Source organism: Conger conger, chromosome 14 (genome assembly GCF_963514075.1).
Source record: "Conger conger chromosome 14, fConCon1.1, whole genome shotgun sequence".
Lineage (NCBI taxonomy): Eukaryota > Metazoa > Chordata > Actinopteri > Anguilliformes > Congridae > Conger > Conger conger.
In genome coordinates, this window is record NC_083773.1 from 21140609 (window position 1) to 21164413 (window position 23805).

Consider the following 23805-nt stretch of genomic DNA (forward strand, 5'->3'; position numbering starts at 1 on the left):
TACATGGCCCTAATGATGTATCCAACTGTCTCTCGCTTGACCCTGATTGGACAGCCTCCCAGAAAAAAAGGATAAAGCCAGCGGCACTCACCATGGATGTCAACGGCATGTCAAAAGCAACAAAGACCATCCTTTAGCAGGGAGTCCAGCCCATGCTATACCAAGCCACTGGACTCCAAAATCCTCTGCCCCTCTATCCACTGCACAGACGCACACATGCAAAGCCAATCCAGTGTATCCTGCAGCTTCACAGCAGGTCAGCGGTGACAGGAGAGGTGCTAATTTTGGCGATAAGAGGACAGTCCCGTGTTGAGAGGGTAAGTGCGTCCCGTCGCAGGGTGAAGCGCTAAGCCCAGCTCCCTGGCAGCGCGTGTGAGTTCCCCTGGTGTGTCGGCGTCGGTCGCCCTGCTCTGCTCACTGGGCTGCCTCTGGCTGCATTGCTGAGGAGGACTGCCCTGGTGTCATAGCAACTCCAGGATCCTGCCCCATTGTGCGAACAGGAAAAGGGGGCGGGGCCCCAGTTCCAGTCTGCACATGGGGGAGGAGCCAGAGGAAACAGCTTGCAGATTAGACCATCCATCGACCCGAGGTCCGCGCAGCAACAGATGCCAAGAGCTCATCTGGCATCCCAAATCTATTCCGCCCCCCCCCTGGCCCTTCACCCCTGAACCATGGCTTTCACCCTCCGGACCAACCGACACCGAGCCGCAAATGTTTGTTTTGGGCAAGTAACAGAGAGGAATACAGTCTCTACGGCAGATAACAAGGGGGACTACAGAGCTGCCATGAACAGTCTTGGCAGTAACATTCACACCCATGGAGACAGACACAAACTCAAAACTTCCTAGAAGATACAGCCCCATAGAGAGCTTGAGGGTGACGCAAGAGCTGTTTCCAGTAAAATGAACTGAAAGTACACTGACAAGAGATACAAGGGGGGAAATACAAAAAGATAAGCATCATGCGCCTGATTCGCTGATTTGGGCCAGTGTGTGACTACTGCTGCTACTCAGAATGACCTTGGTCTTTAACGAGGCGTGCTGCAGAGTTTATGTGCCCGCCCCTTTTCTTCACAGATCTCCTCTTTCACTTCAGATTTACAAGACGTCTCGTGCCCCCTCAGGGTTTTTCTCATTAAGGATGTGGCTCAGTCCTTGGGGAAACTCCCCAGTCAGGCAGGTACTCTTCAGCTGCAGACCATGTGACACAAAACTAGTCTCTGAGGGAAAAGTACCTTCAAATAAATCAGGTTCCTCCCAATAAATCAGGTGATCAGCGGTGCCTGGTCAGGGGGTAAACTGCCAATGGATAGGACTGCCCCGACCTATCCGTGGGAGGAAACCTCCCCACTCTGTGCAATATGAGTGATATCTTGTGGGGCAACCATTTAATCTCCAGTTACCCCAGGGTAGCATTTTTACTTCCCTCTGTGCAGTGCTACATATTCTGGCATGCTTGATGAACAGTAATCGCTAATCTCAGCCAGGCCTATTGTTCTTATAGTGGAGATAAATTCTCTTTAATCAGGCCTGTTGATTAATGGTGTGGAAACAGCCTGGCACCACCCTACACAGCACAAACACGGCCGGCACAACACACACATTCAGCCAGCCGGGGTCACTCTACGTTGGCGCAAACTCTAGCGCGCCTCTCAGGAATAACTAAAAACAAGCACCCGGGTCCCGTAAAGGAACAACTTCCTGGTTACGTCTCCATGACGTCCCAAACTCTCTGAGCGCCTTCAGAAACGAGCCTGATCCTGCTGGATGGCTTCTGACCAAGCTGTGATCTACACCGACAGAGGTCTTCTCACGCAAAACAATGAATGAGTAACAGAAACACACGGCACAACGGCAGAAACAGATACTAAATGAAACACACGGCACAACGGCAGAAACAGATACTAAATGAAACACACGGCACAACAACAGAAACAGATACTAAATGAAACACACGACACAACAGCAGAAACAGATACTAAATGAAGCACACGGCACAACAACAGAAACAGATACTAAATCCACAATTCCTCCAAAACCGCAATTCAGCGATAAACTTGAGCATCAGAAGCTACTCACAGCAGGACCCGACAGACAAAAGGTCTGGGGTTCGCCCTACAGGAGGCAGGCAGCCCACAGGCGAGCCGTGCCCCCTCTCTCACCTTGCTGGGGTTCGATCCGGGCCCCTCGTCCTGGCCCTGGCTCTCGGGGGCCAGGGGCAGCAGGTCCCAGCTGTGACGGGAGGTGAGGCGAGCGATGCGCACCATGGTCCCGTTCGTTCGCACCTCTCCTCAGCCCAATCCACAAAATAATCCAAAGATCCGGCGGTCACCCTCACCCCCTGCACTCTCTTATCTGATAGTCACCGGCCCCAAGCACAGTGAACCCCGATTTAATCCCGCAGATAAGGCCGTGATCAAACAGCGCTGTCCACACAGGCAGGAAACGACAGCACAAAGTCAAATAAGGCGAGAGAAGCTATCTCCAGTCCCACTGCTCTCCATGCCCGTCTCATATAGACAAACACACACACTCTCACACTCAGACAAAGTGTGAGAGGTACAGTCCCCGCCCCTCTGCAGTCAACCGGGGCTGGCTCCTCCCCCTCTCACGAGACGACAGAAACACCAGCTGGTCCCGTGGCCCGGTCGAGCTCATCTGTGTCACATGACACCGCTCGTCCATCAATCACTCAAACACAAGGGCGCAGTTATACGGCGGTCATGCGTATATTCACTCAAACTCACAAACAAACACACGCAAACACACAGCCAGGCTTGTACAGGTCTCATTCCACCTGCCTGCACAGGTGGAACCAACAGAGACGGGAAACTGATACGCTTCCAACAAGGAACAAAGAGCTGGAGCCGTGCGGTAAACTCATACGTCAAGAGCCTTTAAAAAATATTTACCCAGCGCGAACGAGCAAAGTCACACACCAGTAAACAGATAAAAAGCTAAAAAAGAGAAAAAGCGCTTGATGTCCTGAACAACTTTCAGAAACTACTGTACCCCGTAGCATAGCAGCGTGTTCCGTTTAGTTGACAGTGTTGCACATCTCTGATGCAGAGGACTGTCTGTGCCTTCACACTCTCACAGAAGTACCCAAGAGAGTGTGCTCTGATACCAATATTACAGCATTCAGTCCAGTCACGGTATAATACATATTTGAATATTTTAACTCTTTGAGGAAAGGGTTTAAAAAAAAAAAAAATTATTTCAATGATCAGTGGCGATTGTTACATCAGCATTAGAAGGTTCAGTTCCAAACATTCAAACCACATACAGGAGGACCTGTTCCAAATACAATGCCAGGGAGGGAGAAGCCCTTTCTGCCAGACATGGTCTGGAGCACGACGAGGGAGTGAAGACCTGCCCATTGTCCACTGTATGCGGATTCCATTCCGGTGGCCAGAAACTACTTAAATATTAATTGTGTTAGCCTAATTAGTCTAACTGTCAACAGGGCCATTAATCATTCCTATTGTCTGGGGCCGGTTAAGTCAGGGCTTGTCTTGTGAACAGCCCTCTTTGAGAGCGAGATAACAGCACTTAAATGACAGGAAATGAATACTAAGGTGTATTTGTGTGAGCTGGCATGGTTCACTTCCTCGAACTTTGTTTAGATCTGCCAGTGCTGCAGGTACTCAGGAGAGGAACACACTTGGTTGACTGGGGGAGTGGGGGGGGGGCTGGGTGCCAAGATGACAAGAGCTTTGCTGTAGTCCAACCAAGCAACCAAAAATCAGCTAAGCTCAATCAGAGCGGCTCACTATTACATAAAATGATTAACTGCACACTGATGAATGGGCAACAGTTCCCAGACAAATGATAAATTAAGATTATATCTTAATAGAGAATTAAAGGTTTCTAGGCGGGAAAAGCTCATACGCTTTTGTAACTGAGCCCATGAAACCAGATTCCCTTGTGTGAAAGTAAACATCCTTTGGGGTGGGGTCCAAACAGCAGGAGGAGCCCCTGCAGTCCAGCCCAGAGGAGCACAGCGGGGCAGGCAGGCCTGTCACGGACTGGGAGAAAGGCATGGAGCAGTGGCTTCCTGAAGGGAAGGACTCTTCATTATGGGCGTGGGCCACCAGTAATCTCATTCCTCAGGCTGTGTCAGCCAGAGAGAGAGAGAGAGGTCTTTAACGGTTATCCTCCGTCAGGTGATTGAGAAGAAGCTCCATGGGAACACACGGTTGTGTAGTGTAATGCGGGGGAAATGTCAGTAACACATGTGAGAGCCGTGCTCGGGAGGGACTACAGGGCTGAGTGCTCCTGCCTCACATTAGCCAGGAAGCTAAATTAGCAGCTGCACTAAAAGATGTGAGGGCAAATATAACTGAAATAGAACCTTTTTCTTTTTGTCCAAAATTCAAATTAGAAAATGAGTCAGTGTCCCAGAGGTTATCTCAGTTACCTTCAGTTTGCTTTCAGTTACCAGAAGTTGATCGTTACCATCAGCACTAGAACATTCTAATCCCACCTTAAAGACTTTACACCGTGAGAGAATCAAAGTTCCACCACTCCTTAAGTCACTGCGTGTAGACTATCTATTAACAAGCTGGAAATTGAAAATCATATATCATTTCGCGAAATGAATAAAGATGTTACAACAAATAATTACATTATTAAATATTAAATATTGCAATTTTCAATACTGTACTGTAATATTGTAATTAGTAGTGGCAACCTAGTTTACATAAACTACTACACCACTACATAAGCACAACTTGCCCCATCCCAAACCGAACTCCCAAACTGGGGTTTGGACTGTTGCACATGTTTTTCTGCAGTTTATGTTATTAGGCACTAACTTTACTTCACATTTCACCCACATTTCCTGTAGGGATTTGCTTTCCAGTGACCACAAAAGCTACAAAAAATAATTTGTTTGGATTTGATTAATAGCAAACAAAATTAATTTATGGATATAAATGCATGGATAGTAAATGATTGACCACAGTAAATTGTAATAAGGGTGCAAAAGCATAGTTGATATCTTGATCTGTGTATTATAATGAACTACAAGTAACACCTGCCTGAACGGCTTTTTAGGCTGCAGTGGATCCACAGTGAGAATCACACCAAAGGTGCACCAGGGCCTGAATACAATGCCGCAGAGTGTGGAGAAACAGGCCTCTGGCAGCAGCAGTGTGGGGGGAGAATGTGGGCCTGTACCTTGTGTTTGCCCTTCTTTCCTGCCCCCTTGCAGCTGGGGCTGACGGGGCTGATGGGGCTGACGGGGCTGGCGGGGGTGGTGGGGCTGGCGGGGGTGCTGACGGATTTGGGGGGCCCCGGGAGGGCCTCGGCCTCGAACCGCTGCACGCGGGCAGCCACCAGCCCCGCCGCCGGGCCCCGCAGGAACTGCAGGTCCGTCAGCGGCCCGTAGCGGGTCAGCTCCTCCGTCTGGGGCTTGGGCAGGGCCGTGGAGCTGGGCACACGCCATGTCCGCTGGCGGAAACCCAGCATGCTGCTCCCCCAGGGCTGAGCTCAGCGTGAGCCACAGTACAGTCCACTAAACCGCCAACGTCCTCTTTAACTGCCAATGTGCTCTTAAACCGCCAATGTCCTCTTAAACCACCAATGTCCTCTTAAACCACCAATGTGCTCTAAACCAGCAGCCGGTAGCCTAGCGGTTAAGGTACGTAACTGGGACCTGGAGGTTCAAGCCCCGGTCCAGCCTCGATAAGATCTGCATGTCAGTTAGGCCCTTGACCAAGGCCATTAACCCCACATTTCTCCAGGGGGATTGTCCCCTGCTTAGTCTAATCCACTATAAGTCACTTTGGATAAAAGCATCAGCTAAACAACAATTTATTATTAAACCACCAACGCCCTCTGAAACCGCCGAAGAATCAATGCAGACACACCACCCTCCACTAACACCTCTCCTTAATCCAACAGGCCAAACTATTAAGGTCCAAACCAGAACTGCAGCCAACCCACTGTACAGACAGACAGACAGACAGTCAGCATTCCTGCATCTCTTCCATCAGTGCCCTTTTACACTCCAACATGGATCAGATGGAGAATCAAACGTCTCGCAGATGGTCTGGCTCCTGGCCGTGGGAGAGAGGGGGAGGGAGGGGGAGAGAGAGCAGACAGCAGCCTGCAAAATCTCTGCAGATGCTCCAGAAAATCCCACCGCAGAAATCCCTCTCTGGAAAACCTGTCGGACGGGCGGTGGATCAGAAGAGGGTCCGGGGAAGAAGGTCCTCTTCACTCCTGTCGCCAGCCACAGTTACCCCGTGTCGTCGTTCTCCAGCAGGCACGCTTGCCCCACAGACTCCCCTCTCCTCTATGAGCAAATCCCATCAGAAATGACCACAGAGACAGTGAAGAGGGGGGTTTCCATGCCGACAGGCAGTGGAACACTGTGGAACAGCTAACCAGCTCACTGCACAGAAACCGCTGAGAGCTCTGCAAACGTTTTTTGACAGGATAGCACTGGATACTCAGCCTGTTTGCGGTTGCACCGATGCCTTCCTCATTCACGGGCAGTTTATCTCGTTCTATTCCACCGATTTGCAGAAGTTTCTGTCGATAGCCTTTTTTGGGTTAGGTCGAGGCATAATTTTTCCACAGCGTTTCCACAACCGGTTTTGCGGTTTGTCATTTCCCTCTTGAGAATGTATTCCGTTGTTAATTTTCATTCATAGATTTTTTGTCAAAACACAAGAGTACTTTTGCAGTTGCTCCTTGTGTGGGAAAAGAGAAAGCGTATCACAGCAGTAATCCCGTCCTTTCTTCTAGTTTCACCTCTCCAGAGAGGGCCATGGGGTTGCTAGGGACTCGTAGCAACAGACGCCCAATCCACAGAGCAGTCACTCCTCAGAGTGTGTCTTGGTGTGTCCTTGTATCTCCGAAAAACCCGCCAACTCTGCTCGACGCCGTCTTCGTCTTTCATCCGAGGCTTCGCACAGCTGCCTTCGTTAACTCCGCGTCCCTCTGCGCCCTGAGAGAGCTTCGCGTGTGCACAGGGCGACCTTTGACCCGTCCCGGCCATTCGGGCTCCGGTTCAGCCTCTGTCGCCCAGATGTCGCTGTGCAAACAGACTCACGGGTCCAGAACCTTTGCTCCCAGCAAAACGCCTCTTATCGCTCAGCAGGCCCGAGTGAACTCTCTTTATCAGCTCCTTATATAAGGCTCTCAGTGCTACATGCAAAGCCATTCCCTCTGCAGCAACAATGGACTGCTTTCAGTAATCAGCCATTAAGCTGTATGATTGTGACGGTTCCAGCGTAGGTTATTATCCATTTGGGCACCTATCGTTTCCTGTTATCATCACATTATACTTATATATTTGGCAAGGGTTCTTGCGTCTATTACCGTTCAGGTAGTTACGTGTTTCTACGACGATGGCAATGGCGGACCAAGGGGTGTCTCACCCAAATACTGCGCGAGGCCGTTCAGTGCTATATTTTAAAACAGATACCCAGTCACCCCACAAGGTGCTTTTTACTAACAAGGTCACAGAACAAGACAAGGAAGTAAACGTATGAAAAATAATTCCAGTCACAGCTGTCAAAGCCAGCAGGCATTTCCCTTTAGAGATTGCCACGCAAATTCTCAAGGTGGAAAAACCACGTCAAGTGGGAAACCGAAACTAAAGCCTGAACCGGAAAAAACAAACACCGCTGTTCCCACAGGTTCAACTCCAGGGTCAGACTTTACAATAACACAATTACATGAACTGGCATTAACTAAAGTTGTCGTTAACATTAATTAATGATGCATTATATAAATGCATTAATAAAGCTGTACAGATTAAATTCTCAGTAGCTAGTCAGATAACACCTACGTTAGTTGATGTCAGTTCATGAAACATTGTTGTCAAGGGTTACCAACTTCAGAAATACTCAAGTGAGGACACTGTGACTACCCACACTGCACGTGTGTTTCATCCAGATTCAGTGTCTGCATTCTGCAGTGTGTTTTAGGCATGAATCAGAACTCCATTTCTGTTATGAGGGCTCTTCTGTGGACAGGGCATGGTGTGGGTGGAGGAAATCAAACCCCCACACCCCTCCCGGCCTGACTGTACACATCCCGGGACCACCAGGGCCACGGGAGGCTCTGGAACATCCCCAAAAATAGGCCAGAGAAGTAATCATTAACCAGCTCAAACAAGGGGCTGCCCCAACACCGCGACAAGGACTGTTTCCTCCAGAAGAGCCAGAGAAAAGCTAACGCAATAACGGAGCTCGGCATTATGTCAAACCCACGTTCATTATTTAAAAGCACAAACAGACCGGCTGGCCTTGCGTGTCCTCAGGGGTTGGAATGAGTGAAAGACTGCCTTCTATAATTACTCTGCTCAAGGCTTTGGGCCAGAGAGACCATTCAATCACCTTCATTTATGACCGACAGAAAGTGACAAATCAAAGAGGTCATTCTCTGGACACTGGAGAATTACAGACATGTCAATTCATCCGTTTTTTTTATCCATACAAAATACCCACTACAACTTAACCTTACGTTTGTGTTTATACTGTTTTAGTGTCCTACTCTGGTGTAAAATCCCAGGATAAAAAGAAAGAATGAACAGTGATTTGTAACGACAATTTAACGACCAAACCTGACAGGAGCTTGAAATGTATTTTACATTTCACAAAAAAAGAGAGAGTGCAGAGTCGCCTCAGAAGGGGTTTAAAGGGTTTAAATTCCAGACAAAAATAACCTCCACTGAGGTCCACATATTTCCACACCCTGTGCATTATGCAATCTGGAGAAGAGAAATGTCCAAACTAGAGGAAAAACTCCTGTCACAGAATGGTGGGAAAATCCACTCGAATCCATACTCGTCCACTGCCTACTGCAGGTGTTCCAACTGCCACATGGAATCTATGGCGTCCAATGACAGGCCTACAGTCATGCTAACATGCTAACTCTCCCTGACAAACTGCCTGTAGCAGTGGATCCACCGGAGAGAGAGCATCGTTGGTGTTGTCACCACACTCCAATTTGCATCGTTGTCGTCACCACACTGTAGTTTGCGTTCATGCTCTGATGTATTCCTGCATTTCTGCGCGTACGCTTTGGCAATATTTACTTATGCATTTCAATATGAATTTGAATATGAGAGAGCGAGAGAAGCACATGACTGACCAGCACGTTCACCCTGTGGATGAGAACAAGGTGTCGCAGAGGAGTGTTTGACAGAAGGATTTAGAAAACGAGAGATGGAGAGTTGATGACTGACCAGCACGTCGACGTTCTCCTGTCGGCCCAGGGACCCGTGCTCCACCCTCTCGCTCCCGGGGGTCAGGATGTACAGGCTGCCCCCCGCCTTCATGAGGGGCAGACTGAGAGAACGCAAGTCCTTCAGCTCCTGCTCCACCTTCAGCTCCTGCCCCGGCCTCGCTGAGAGACAGAGAGAGAGAGAGAGGGAGAGGGAGAGGGAGAGAAAGAAGAAGGGAGAGGGGGAAGAGAGAGAGGGGAGGGAAAGAGGGGAGGGAGGGAGAGGGCGGAAGTGAGAAGGAGAAATGGAGGGACAGACAGGAACAGGGAAAGAAAGAGGGAGATTGAAAAAGAAAGGGTGATTGAGAGAAAAAGAGGGAGAGAGAGAGAGAGAGGGAGAGAGACAGAGAGGTAGAGGGAGTTAGAGGTTTGAATTGTGTATTTAAGCTTCAAAAGCTTGCAAATTCCATCCATTTATAAAAGAGCACTGTATCAGCAGTTTCACTGTATATGCGATAGCATCATACCAAGTCTCATAATTCAGCTGAACAGTAGGCCGACCATAAGAGCTCTCCTCAAACAGACTAAATGAGCACCAATCAGATATGGGCACGGGCCATTAGGTAAATCCCACATGAGGGGAGCCAATCAGATTTTGGGATTTAAAAAAAGCAGGGGACAATGGGACAGAGAGCGGTAGGGATGCCAGGAGCCTCAATACCCCCTCTCCACTTACAAGAGATCTCCGTCAAATAAAGGATTTCAAAATGAAACCCAGTAAAAACACATAGAAAGGCATGCAAAGTCTACAGTTCTGTGAATAAGCCCCCCTAAAGACAAACGTAAAAGTGTCCTTCAGTTTCACCGTATACAGCCCCACACACTCCACCAGTCAGGCAAGATCAGGTCACACAAGATGACTGCATCCCTACATCCCAACATAATCACACCAGAACTGGGTCAAAGACATAATTGTTTCGGATTCAAATACTTTTCTGTGCTCGACTGATCTTGCCTGGTGCAACTGAGCCACCCAAGAGGACCAGAAGACAGGGTTTGTACTTTTTGAGAGCGTTTCATAGGTTCCAATACACCAGACAAGTTCAGTAAAGCACAAAAAAGAATCCCAAACAATGAAGTATTTGACCCAGGTCTGACTCACACCAGCAGGTCACTCCACTGAAGATGACTCCACCTAGCCCCACATTACCACCAGCCAATGAGCTCTCCTCTTCCCACACATACCGGCTTGTTTCCCCTGTTAGCCGCACACAGCTAACAGCCAATTCGCATAATTAAGACAGATCCCACTGTTTACAGTGGGCCAACCGAATAGGAAAAGGGAGTTTTAAACAGAAGAGCGCTGGTGTGTGTGTCATCAAATTCTCTTAAGTACCACGATGCTAAAAGCGTCTGGTTTGGAGCCAGAAGAGCACGGCTCCATGGCTCACCCTGGGCAGAGTGGCTAACCAGGAAGTGAGAGGACAGGAAATGGAAAGCCACGTTCCCCACTGCAGGGCGCAGGACGCCAAAATGACAGAGAGGTCACCCAGCACAGGACCAAGTATCAGAGTGCTGAAATAGGCAGTGACCTTTTCCGGTCTTTGTTTTAACAGGGCACGTGGTCCAGGCCTCAAGGGGAAGGGGGAGGGTGTCTGGCAATATACTACTTAAAGCACAGAGTGCCTGTTAAAGATGGTTCAGGACAAGAAATCAAATTATATGGAATATGCGCTCCCTCATACAGAAACCCCACACTCACCATCCCATTGTCCACACACCTGAGGGCAGGCCTTCACTCAAACCTAAACCTGGGAGGCCTCACTGGAGAGGAAACTGCCCTCACGTGCCAGCTGTAGGGGGGGTACACATTCTTACCTCTCACTTTCAGGTAATGACCCCCGAACCGGTAGGCCTCAAAGTTGAGGGAGAGCGGGGTGTTGGACTGGGCCAGGAACAGGTCCACCTGGGACAGCTCGATGCCCTTCCGCTCAAACACGGGTCCCAGCACCTCCCTGAAACACACGGAGCACTGTCAGGCACCCCCACACCGGACCGTCTCCCCCTTCAAAGGTTTGATTATTATCAAGAATTCATTGTGTGTGTTGCTACAACAGAGGGTTGCTGTGAGAAATAGCCTGGTGATAAATGCAAACTGCCATTGTTCTCCATTGTTATCTATTGTTGTATTAAACATTCTCTCGATCATAAGACACGGATTTGATGGCGCCGCCGGGCTGTTATACCTTAGTGTTTTCTTCTTCATGGCGGGAACTATTTCTGTGTCGATGTCCACGCTGAGGTCGAACTTCAGGGAGAAGCACTCCTTGCTTGGGTCCTGCAGGGGGCGACAGGGAGTAATTACAGCAGGAGCACACAACGGTCTTTCAGCAACCTCTGCGATTCCGCTTTCACAGCAGAAACACTACGGCTGCGATTAAATCACAATTTCCTTTACTTTGCCTTAAAGTAAAAGCAAGCTTTACACTTTCAGTGAGTCAGTTCAGTGAGTCAGTTTTGATGATTGCTGAACTCATCGAATTGTTTGAGGTGGAAATACATTTCTTGCTTGCAGTTCTTTCAATTATTAAATTTCAGAACTTTGGCTGCCCAGTGTGAGTTTCAGCACAGTGAACCTGAGCAGGGTTTTCTACAGGTCTGATCCTGGCTCCCCCAGGTTCACAGGAATCCCAGGGACTCCCATCATCATAAGTTACATTTCAGAAAGGAAGTATAAAATGGGGGGGGGGGGGGGGGTGGCAAACACGGATTGGGGGGTTGAGGAGGTTAATACTGACTGTGTGTTGGGGGGGATTGCAAAAAATAGGTGAGGGAACGATCATGAACCTCCCACAGTACCTCAGTTTAAAAGCCAGGCTCTTGGGCCTTGATCTCTAATCACTGCTCAGTGTCCCCTGTACTTGCTTTATCACTAGGCCTGGAGCAAACATTCGATTTGGGGGCAGACAGACAATTACTCAAACACAAAACTCTTCCTCCAGGGCTTTCACAGGGAGGAAGCGGCTTCCTGTCTCAGGGAACAGCCAGGCTGTGAGACACACAGTAGCTAAACCTACAGCCAAGAACATCGGGCTCGTGCAGCACACAGGCCGAGAAAGGCTTACTTTCATTTTCTAGAGTATATAATTGCGAATGTTTCCAGTGAGTACCCACAGCAGCACCTCCACTTTAGGAATAATCCTTCCACTATTTCCCAATGCTGGAAACTCCAGAGATCTACAATCTACTCTGACTCATCTGTGATGTCATGAAGGACATAAATCTGGACAAGAGTGCTTGTATGCCTGGGGCTTGAACCACTAGCCTTCCGGGTGCCAGTCATGTTGAAAGTTGCCCCACAAGGAGATGATCATGTTGAACCTATTTCAGAAAATCCTATGCTATTTCTTTTGCAGACTGCATGTGATTTGTAATTTGCTCTAAGAATCTAATAAATAGACAATGATAGAAAGTGATAAATAGATATGAATAGATATAGCAGAATAGCAGCCGTTGCGGGGCAGAGCTCACGTCTGTGTGACGTCTCCTGGGCTTCTTCTTGGTCATTTTCAGTCCCCCTGCTTTACGATCCCTGCTGAAAAAATGACAAAAGATAAATAAATAAGATGCTTACCCCACTCTGCTTTCACCGAGGGAGATCCTCAGTGGCACGCCTTCTTTACTCATCTTTTATCTTAAATATTCTCAAGGTATTCTCACTCCTTCATTACCCAAAACCCACAAAATTATTCACGAAACCCCCTTCCCTTTATGACTACTACAGCATTAGAACAGACACGTGCAAGCTGTTTTTAGGTTTAAGATGTTACGGCGTACCAGGCATCGCATTTTTAGTGGCCGGCAAACATACAACAACACAAAAAACAATGAGCGATAAGAGTGCTCACCCTCGGTCACTGCCCCCATCCTCTTCCTCCTCCAGGTCAGAGGGGGGGCAGGTGCGGGGGGGACAGGAGCGCGTGGACACGTTCCGAGCCAGGATCGAACCTGCGGGCACATAAACAAAAACACACATCCCACATCTGAGTCAGCTCCTGTTTAAGACATTAAGCCGTACAGTATATTCACAGGAAATGATCTCACTAGGCCTTGTGACATAGTTTCCTGCCTAAGAGATAAAGTCACAGGTAAATTTACAGGACATGATGTCACGGGGCAGCAGTGTGTGTGGCCTTTAAGACGTGCAGTTCAGGCTCAGAAGGAAAGGCCCTCAATGCAGTTAAATGGAAAGCAGTTCACAGAAGCCTGGTGAAATCATTTCCTCTGGAAGAGATAAATTCACAAGAAATGATGTCACGGGTCAGCAGGTCAGACGAGCGGGTCAGGACACAGCCGCAGCCCCCGGGGCGTGCGTACCTTGCGGCTGCAGGTCAAAGCGAGGGTGTCGGTCAAAGTGCATGCTGTCCGACTCCTCCGGGTGCCGACGGGTGTCACATGACTCGCACAGGCTGAGAGGGCTCTGGTTGTTCAGGTCCTGGCAGTCTGGGTGGTGGCACACCTGCGGGCAGAAGGACATGTCAATCAAAACCATCATCAACAAGTACCTGCTTATGTCCCACTCTCTGCACTGTAAGCCAGGTCTGAGGACATCGGTCCAATATCAGGCCTACGCTGGACAAGCACAATATCTTATATGAGAGTGTTATGTATTTGAGACAATCTGAGGAACACACCTTTGACACAACCCCAAGGATTCTCACGGTAAATGCCTAACACCTGAACCATCCAATGCATAACCCTCATAGACAAACACACGGCACAGTACGGCCAACGTCCTTGCAGTACGCCGTCATGGAAAGGGGATCAAGGCAAAATGAGAAAATTACAGCTTTCTAGTGTTACAGGCCTCCATTACGGTCGAGCTCCTCTGTGAAAAGGGGTCTGTCCGATGGCAGAAGCTGGAGACATCCATCTCCCTGGTATGAGGTATATGCCATTTTTAACAAACCCCTGCACACGTGTATGCGGCACACACCCACCTGACCACCGACCCCCCTCATCCCCCCTCTCTCCTCTGACCAAAACACAGGCTCCTGACTCTGGAGCAGGAAGTGGGGATGTATGGAGAGAGACAATGGCCCCATCGATGCACTTCCTGTGACTGTTTGGCGAGATGGCTGAGGATTCGGGCAGGGGTCTGCCATCAACACCGCCCACCCCACCCCTACAGTCTCGCACACACACACTCACACGCTCACACGCACACACACACACACACACACACTCCCTCACACACACACACGCACGCACATGTACATGTACACACACAGTCACACACACGTCCGCACCTTTCAACACAAACACACAGACATGCACAGATGCACACAAACATGCACACATGCAGACACAGACAGGCACACACAGGCGGACAGAAAGACAAACATTTGCACAAAACATGCGCACACACACACACACACGCATACGCACACACACAGACCAAGGCTGGTCACCTCATTCACCCTGTCCTCAGAGTTAAGGTATTTCCTCATCTGAACTGTTATGAAAAGAATTCTGAAGAATGTTAGGGTGAAACTAACAGAACATGGTTTGGCCTTCTTAAAAAGAAAATGCCATCCAACACACACCACAAGGAGCCAAGATCCACCTTTACGGTATGCGTCTCCAGATGTACACTTTCAAAAGCAGAGGATAGCAAACAGATCCCCTCCCTCCCTCTCCGCTCCAAGTGACAAACCGAACAATAAATCCATTCAGTCAGCACTTGTCAGTGTCTAGCCAGGTTAAGCCCTATTTAGGTTTGGACTGACATGAAAAACTCAACCTTCAGAACAAAAAAAGCCCCTTAATCTAATGCCTTAATAACTGTCTGTCTCTGTCAAACTCCTGTCTGAGGAGATTAACCCTTTGGTTTATTTGGAATGTTTTTCCCCCAGATTTCTAAGTCAATGACTATGGAGTTCTAAGTGTTCTAGAACTCCACTGCTTTCCATTTCCAGAAGTGATTGTTACATCAGCATGGAATTTTGGAATGTTTGGTTAAGAACAATCTCATCACATATCACATATCACTTACCCCTTAAGGGGTCTCGGTCAGACAGATATTTTCTGGAGTTATAGCTTTGAGGCAGGCAGGCCAGAGGTCCCCAAATCAGTGTTCAGCATATTTATGTTTTTAAAGACAGATTGAAAAAGAGAGATCAAAATGATTCTATTTGCTGTAAAACAGTATGCACAAATATTATCTCTGCCTTCTAGCTAATTCAATTAAGTGGACTGCACCTTCATGGTCTTAGATTTTGCACTCACTCATGCTTGGATGTCTGAAACACCTTTTTCCTTTTGGTTACACTCAATGAGAGACGCTCTGTTTATAAAGGCATGTCATGTAGGTCTTGTAATGCATAAATGTTTTCAATCTCATTTGAAGTAGATTTCTCCAGAAGTCGTGCTGTCGTGTCAATGAAATGCTCTCAGGATCAATAGGCTGGCATGTGAGAGAAACCAGGACGGGAAATGGAACAATCAGACGCCTTATTTAGACAACCAGCCTGGAAAGGTAACCAATGAGAGGTGGGGCTGAACATTCCAGCCTGGGATAAACTGCTCCCAAAATATCTCCTCCCTCCAGGAGCCAAAACAAAGCAGTCCCATCTGACTGACAGAGAGCTTTCCCTCCGAGTTCAGAGAAACTGGGCTCATCACAGAAGAATGTGAAACATGCATGCCCACCAAAACAGGAATGAGCAGGGGGGGAGAGTGGGACACTGTGGAGTCCAGAAATACGGCGTCATAAAATAAGACAACAAACCACAATAAGCAGCAATGATCTCAATTCCAAGGAAATTCCTGAAATGTCTGGAAGCTGAACGACCACTTTCAAGGAATTCGCTTTTTCTGCCTCTTTCATCATAAAGTAAACATTTTCATTTGATAGGTTTCTTTCCCACTGTTTACAAAGAATCTCTGAAATATTTTTATAAAGACATTGGATAATTTAGCTGTCATTCAACTCACAATGTGCAAATGATCCTGCATGAACATCAGTACAGGTCTTCATAGGAAAAACATTGAAACAGCTGGGTACAGTGATCTGGATGCACAAAGCACATTTTCTCCCATGCCATATCGCCTCGCTTTAACCCTTTAAGGTGTGACCTCATGTAATTAGAATATTCTTAACTGAACACTCCACTGCTGATGTAACAATCACTACTGGTGATTGAAATAAAGTTCTAGAACACTAACTTTGAATTCTGGGGGAAAAAACATTTCAAAAAGCCGACTCTTCCAGAGGGTTAAAGCTCTGACAGATCCACCTACAGCAGACTACCTTTAAAGGACACAGGAGTGGAATGGGATGCTTGGTGGTGGAGCATACGTAGGGATGGGGGAGGAGGGGTGCTTGCTGGACGGCTCCTTCACCTGGAGAACACAGTGTGGAACAGAGGAATCTAACCCCAGAGCCACACCTAGTCTGTCCATCCCTACACCCCACTCCCAGCCACAGGGTGCCCAGAGTGCAAAGGACAGAGCTAGCTGATCCCCTATGCTAGCTTAACGGGATGAGGTGACGAGGTGATTTGGTCATCTGTGACCCCATCTGCACCAGAGCCCTTGGTGGGTTTGTCTTGGATGCCCACTATCGTTTAGTTTTTTTGGGTGTGTGATGTGAGTTTGGCGCAGGAGCGGTGAACAGGGGGGAAGTATTGCATCATACCGCCTTTGTCCCGGGGCAGCTGTCCAAACACGCGGACCCGCATGGCATCACGCCCACGCCCCCCCCCCACCCCACACACACACACACACACACACAGAACAGGGCAACACCTGCTTAAACAAACACATGGGGCTGCCCCAACAATGTGCAACTGACAACAGCACACACGCAGACACACACATACACGCGCACACACTCCTACTGACATACAGGTCTCATACTACCTGTCTTCCACCTGCATGGGACTGCTCAAACCGTGATGTCACCGGCTGCAGACGCCCCTCTCTCAGTGAGTTCGGGGGGGCATGGAGAACAACACACGCGCTCAGAGCAGGAAGGAAGCAGGAGGAAGGGGCGCGTTTGTTTAGGGGAGGTTTGCGCACTGACCCTTGATTGGCTGAAAAGCTTTCGGGCCTTTCCTCTCGCCCCCCCGTCAGGACAGTAATGATAATGACAATAATACCCATAAAGCCCGGCACCTGCTTCCCTGCCGATCCCGAGATCAAATTAATCCATACAGCCTGTCCCGCCCACGCCCAGCCCGTGCTTACATAACACCACACACGGAGCGCGTGAGTGTCTGTGCGTGTGTGTGAGAGAGACAGAAAATGCGCGCGTGAAATATGTGTGTGTGTATATATGTCAGGAGTGTGTGTGAGAGAGACAGAAAATGCGCGTGTGAAATATGTGTGCGTACATGTGTCAGGAGTGTGTGTGAAGTCATTGATTTGTTTTTCATCTGCAAGAAGACCACATGCATGAGTGAGAGAGTGAGGAGAAATCAGCATACGCAAATACTCACACTGTTGCCTGCATCAATGAATAAATATAAAAGGATAAACTAGCAGTGAAATTTCTTTTGTTGCCAAATTAAACCAAATCAAACCTCAAGAGTAAGAAACCATTTTGGGGAATCAGAAGGTACTCAGGGTATAGCCTGGCCTGAGCTAACTCCAGTCAGGACACAGGGAAGTGAATTCACACAAGGACAGGGCCCACGCCCAGAACACAAAGCTCATTCTCAGACTGCCACAGAGTGGATTACCTGCCCTGTTTGTGTCTGCTCCCTGGCCTACCAATGTCCACAGTGGAAAACAGCAGTAGAGCGCTCTACACATTAAATAAACACACTGTGGTCTAGTCCTGTTAATAAACGAATGACAAACGCAAACAGAACACAGTGACTCACGGCCCATTCACCATCATTCAGCTTTTTCATCTAATACCCACAACGGCTCGAATGGCACTCAGCAGCCCTGCATGATGAACAACATGAGCGTCTGAACTAGATTTGTGCCAAATAGTGACTTAACCAGAGATTAACTTGTGCCTGCACGTTGCATATCTCACAGGCTATTATTAAAATAAGGCGCTAAGCACTAAATGGGCGTATATGTGCACGAGATGGTCGGTTCCAAATTCCGCTCGTCTGAGACATGGAGCAGCGTTGCTGTTCTCTTTGGCCTCGTTCACACACGGAACACAGCACATCGGAGCACTTTTCCTTTTCCAGAGGTCTAGTGGCTACAAAAGGCTGTGTGGCACTTTAAAGCCAATAGTATTTAAATGTTGTGGTGTCCCATTGCAGCATATAATGGAGAGGCCAGGCTGGACATTACATTACATTGTTGGCATTTGGCAGATGCTCTTATTCAGAGCGACATACAGTTGATTAGACTAAGCAGGAGACAATCCTCCCCTGGAGCAATGCAGGGTTAACGCCCCAACGGCTGTGCGGATCTTATTGTGGCTACACCGGGATTAGAACCACCGACCTTGCGTAACCCAGTCCTGTACCTTAACCACTACGCTACAGGCCGCCCCTACACTGCACTACACTGAAGATGCACATCAGATTCCCTTGTGAATTTGTATTGGGAGAAAAAAAACAATCCTCATTAAAATAGGCTGCTGTGGACCAGGTGCAGAGTGATAACATCACATCTTACAGTTGTTTTTGTGATCATTTCGCTCATGGTGATGATGTCATAGCATCTTACACAAGCAGCCTTCGGCTCTTTTCCCCATGAAGGAACATTTCCATAAATGTTACTAGAACTTGAGCCGGTAAATTTCCGGAGTAAGTTTTCTGAAAGGAAACGGGGTCACTTTTCAAACCTGACCTATTAACACTAAAGCTCCTTGAAATTTCCAAGTGTTTTTCCAGCCAATTTTTGTGTAAGGGAGAAGCAAAGGTAGAAACAAAAATAACATTCCCTGGAACACAAGTTCACTCACCTTGCTAATAAAAACAAGCAAGAGCTTGATTCACAGATGTAATGGCTAAATTGATTCCAAGACATTGTCTTAAAATGACAAAATTGTGTTACTTGAAACCACTTGAAAACCGCTCAAGCATGTACCAGTTTTTTCCCAAGGACGTCCTGTTTGAGCAAGTCAGCTGCATTTTGAGCTGAGAAGCCCACTGAATTTACTGTACTGTAAAAGCTAGCAACACGATATTATGACTTACAAAAATGTGTTATCCTTCAAAAGCACAGCTGGATGTTTTATGGAAGAAATCCCGTTAAGTACCTTGCTCAAGTGTACCATGGTGGCTTATTATGCTTCAGACATTTATGAAATAGATGAACAGTTGATGACTGTTCCAGAGAGTACAGTCCGTCATTAGTAAATCAGTAAACAGGTTTGATCTGAGCACGTCTCATTCTCTGTCATTTTCCCCTCATATTGGGAGAAGCACTGTTGCCCAAGGCTATGTGAACATAACACATCATCATAGTCTAGCACTTCCTTGGTTCTGGGAAGCGGGGTGTGACATCACACCAGCTGGACTCGACGTGCGTCAGGAGCGGAGGACAGCGGCTTGTTACTGTAACTCATCAGACAGCGGCTTGTTACTGTAACTCATCAGACAGCGGCTTGTTACTGTAACTCATCAGACGGCCTCCGGGTGGCGGGAGGCCGGCTCTTCTGAGCGGGGTCCGCTTTGTAGTGTCCGTATCTGACATAACATACATACATCACATAAAAACTCTCTATCCTCCACACACTCCCTTTCTCACATGTGTACTCACACACACACACACACACACACACACACACACACACACACACACACAGTCAGTACTTTTCCTGTATACATTCCTCCCTAAATCCACACTGCGCTCATGCAATTAAACAAATTATTATTTATATATTATTTACGTATGAATCAACAGCAAATCCCAGTCTTCATATCCATTTAAGATGGAAAGTCTGAAAAAAAAAAAAAGAAAATGTGGAAACTCCCCAAAAATAATATGACTTGGTGGCTCTGACTCATTTCAGGTGATAAAATCACAGTGAGACCAGCCCTGTCTGATCAGCACTACCCAATCGGCACAGTCCAATTAGCACCATCCAATCGACACAGTCCAATCTGCACTTCCCCATCTGTGCCGTCAAACCAGCACTGTCATAAAATAAGTTATGAAATTAAAAGCTTCACACTTCAGACTCAGTATGACGAGACAGTTCTAGCGATTACTGAAACTGTCCAAACAATGCTTGTGTAGGGAAAGGCATTCAGACAGAATGACTCTTGGCCTTCAAATGTAAGTCAAAAGTTAAGAACTCATCCCAGCCTTTGTGTTCATATTTCCAAGTAATGTGTAACTGGTGAGTGACTAGCCATTATTAAAACTACTAAACTCAAATTAGTTCAGGATGAAGCTTAATCTGTCTGTGAAACTGTCTAGTCTAGGATCTAGTGTCTTAAATTAAGGGATATAATTTCTTAAGTCAGGGAAATCAAATCATGGTGGGCCACTGTGTTTGCTGGTTTTTGGTGTGTTCTTGCTCTTAACTTCATGATTGGCTAAACAGTCTGCACACCTTGTTTCCAGGGCCTAGACTGGCTGCTGATTTAAAGGAAACCATAAAAACCAGTAGAGACTGCAACCCTCCAGGACTGGGGTTTGAGAGCCCTGTCTTAAGTGATCATGCCAAGAAAAAAGGAAGATGATTAGGTTTCTGAGGGATGAAAGGCTGTAGAAACGCAGATTTCCAAGCACGAGACAAAGAGGAAATGAGGAGAGGTGGAAAAATGTTGCCAAGAACAGGAATAGTCTTTGTTTGGACGTGCCAGACTGGGATAGGGCGAGCTGGCGAAAAACAAGATGGGAGATGAAAGGAAAAGGGCCCAAAATAGTGTTTTTCCGAGCCTCGGCTAGCAGTGTGGACCATCGGAGAGAAGCACAGAGCTTTCGACTCCAACCTTCAGTCTGTGCGGGGCTAGAGGTCTGAGCGGGAATGTGTTCCTAATCCGTCTCCAGCCCATTCCTGAAGGGTTCATCCCAATCCCGCATCCTCCCGCTAACGCTTAGCCCCGCTCCTGCCAAGCTACAACCCCATAGCATTACAGCGCTAAAGTATGTTCCGTGAGAATGAACAATCAGCCATTTGCTGGTTAAAACAACATAGCTAGCCTGCTTTTCAATAATTTCATGAAACACTTGGGCCAAGAATAACAATCAGCGAAAGCAATCACAGCAATTACAACCATTACGGGAACTGAATTCTGGAGCTTTGGTCAAAGAAAATAAGAAGTGCCTCATTCTCTGCTGCACATGAATGTTTTACTGTTTCTGGCGCCTTGAAATTCACCATGCTCACCATGACGCTAAAGCCCTAGCCCAGTGTCTGCAGTCACACCCTGTACCCGGCTGTCAGCGGATGTCACCTGATGTTGAGCGATTAGTCGATCAGTCAACATCATGTAGGCAAGGGCAAGTACTGCAGCAGCAAGATTCTGTTTTTACAGCGTCCTGATTGGTTGCAATGTGCATCAATTGCACTGTTCTCATCTTTCATTATTATTATGATTTAATTATTATTGACAGAAACTCAATGTACCTTACGCATTTTTAACTGTAGTCCTGCAACTCCTATTTGACCACCCAATAATTACATCACTACATTTGTACCACGAGTTTCCCATGGGCATGAAAGGCTCTACTCTGGGGCTGAACACAAGACGCACGCCCTGGCCTTATACCTAACATCACCCAGGTCTGGTTTCGATTAAATCTGCAGCTCTTTCATATGAGCATGGCCTTGCTAAAAACAGAAGCTCTGTCCAGGTAGCTTTCTTAACAGGGAGGCCAAGACAGGATTCCAGTATCCCATAATGCACACACTCTCTCTCTGACTATAGAAGGAACTTATGCCCAAGAGGCTGCACAGCAGCATGTACAGTTGTGATTTTTTGGCCATTTTTCAAAGAATATGAGTGATAATACAAAAACTTTTCTTTCACTCATGGTTAGTGGTTGGGTGAAGCCATTTATTATCAAACGATTGTGTTTGCTCTTTTTAAATCATAATGACAACAGAAACTATCCAATTGACCCTGATCAAAAGTTTACAGACCCTAGTTCTTAATACCGTGTATTGCCCCCTTCAACATCAATGACAGCTTCAAGTCTTTTGCGGTAGTTGTGGATGAGGCACTTTATTTTCTCAGATGGTAAAGCTGCCCATTCTTCTTGGCAGAATGCCTCCAGTTCCTGTAAATTCTTGGGCTGTCTTGCATGAACTGCACGTTTGAGATCTCCCCAAAGTGGCTCAATGATATTGAGGCCAGGAGACTGAGATGGCCACTCTAGAACCTTCACTTTTTTCTGCTGTATCCAATGAAAGGTCGACTTGGCCTTGTGTTTTGGATCATTGTCATGTTGGAACGTCCATGTACGACCCATGCGCAGCTTCCGGGCTGATGAGTGCAAATTTTCCTCCAGCATTTTCTGATAACATGCTGCATTCATCTTGCCATCAATTTTGACCAAGTTCCCTGTGCCTTTGTAGCTCACACATCCCCAAAACATCAGCGATCCACCTCCGTGTTTCACAGTAGGAATGGTGTACCTTTCATCATAGGCCTTGTTGACTCCTCTCCAAATGTAGCGTTTATGGTTGTGGCCAAAAAGTTCAATTTTGGTCTCATCACTCCAAATAACTTTGTTCTAGAAGTTTTGAGGCTTGTCTCTGTGCTGTTTGGCTTATTGTAAGCGGGCTGCTTTGTGGCATTGGCGTAGTAATGGCTTTCTTCTGGCAACTCGACCATGCAGCCCATTTTTCTTCAAGTGCCTCCTTATTGTGCATCTTGAAACAGCCATACCACTTTTTTTCAGAGAGTCCTGTATGTCAGCTGAAGTTATTTGAGGGTTTTTCTTTGCATTCCGAACAATTTTCCTGCCAGTTGTGGCTGAAATTTTTGTTGGTCTACCTGTCCGTGGCTTGGTTTCAACAGAATCCCTAATTTTCCACTTCTTAATTAGAGTTTGAACACTGCTGATTGGCATTCTCAATTCCTTGGATATCTTTTTATATCCGTTTCCTGTTTTATACAGTTCAACTACCTTCTCCCGCAGATCCTTTGATAATTCTTTTGCTTTCCCATGGCTCGGAATCCAGCAGTGTCAGTGCAGCACTGGATGAAACATGCAGGGATCTGTCAGGAGCCCAGAAACTCACTGACTTTTTATACACACACATTGATTACAAGCAAACAGATCACAGGTGAGGTTGGTTGCCTTTAATAGCCATTTAAACCTGTGTGTGTCAACTTGTGTGTATGTTATCAGGCCAAAACCTCCAGGGTATGTAAACTTTTTATCAGGGTCATTTGGATAGTTTCTGTTGTCCTTATGATTTAAAAAGAGCAAACACAATTGTTTGATAATAAATGGCTTCACCCAACCACTAACCATGAGTGAAAGAAAAGTTTTTGTATTATCATTCATATTCTCTGAAAAATCACAAAATCTGCCAGGGTATGTAAACGTATGAGCACAACTGTATGAGCCTTTGCAATCCTTCATCTTGACAAGTGTAACTTCTTGCTGGCTGGCTAACTGCTCAAAACCATCATGCCCTAGGAAACGGCCCAGAATGGTGCTCCTGGTTTTCAAACTGCCTGAT

At 47.2% G+C, this 23805-nt stretch overlaps 1 protein-coding gene across 6 annotated transcripts in view; it reads right to left on the bottom strand.

The window, feature by feature from the left end:
• Positions 1–23805, bottom strand: part of LOC133110192 (pleckstrin homology domain-containing family G member 5-like) — a 73479-nt gene that overhangs the window by 17506 nt on the left and 32168 nt on the right. For 3 of the 6 annotated variants that reach the window (XM_061220118.1, XM_061220115.1, XM_061220116.1), the window contains exons 3-8: positions 13560–13701; positions 13091–13190; positions 12714–12774; positions 11429–11520; positions 11061–11197; positions 9205–9365 (exon numbers count right to left, since the gene is read on the bottom strand). In XM_061220118.1, coding sequence (XP_061076102.1) covers positions 9205–9365; positions 11061–11197; positions 11429–11520; positions 12714–12774; positions 13091–13190; positions 13560–13701 — 693 coding nt within the window. Of the gene's footprint in view, positions 1–9204; positions 9366–11060; positions 11198–11428; positions 11521–12713; positions 12778–13090; positions 13191–13559; positions 13702–23805 lie in introns of all 6 variants that reach the window. The other 3 variants (XM_061220117.1, XM_061220120.1, XM_061220119.1) reach the window with 1 other exon arrangement.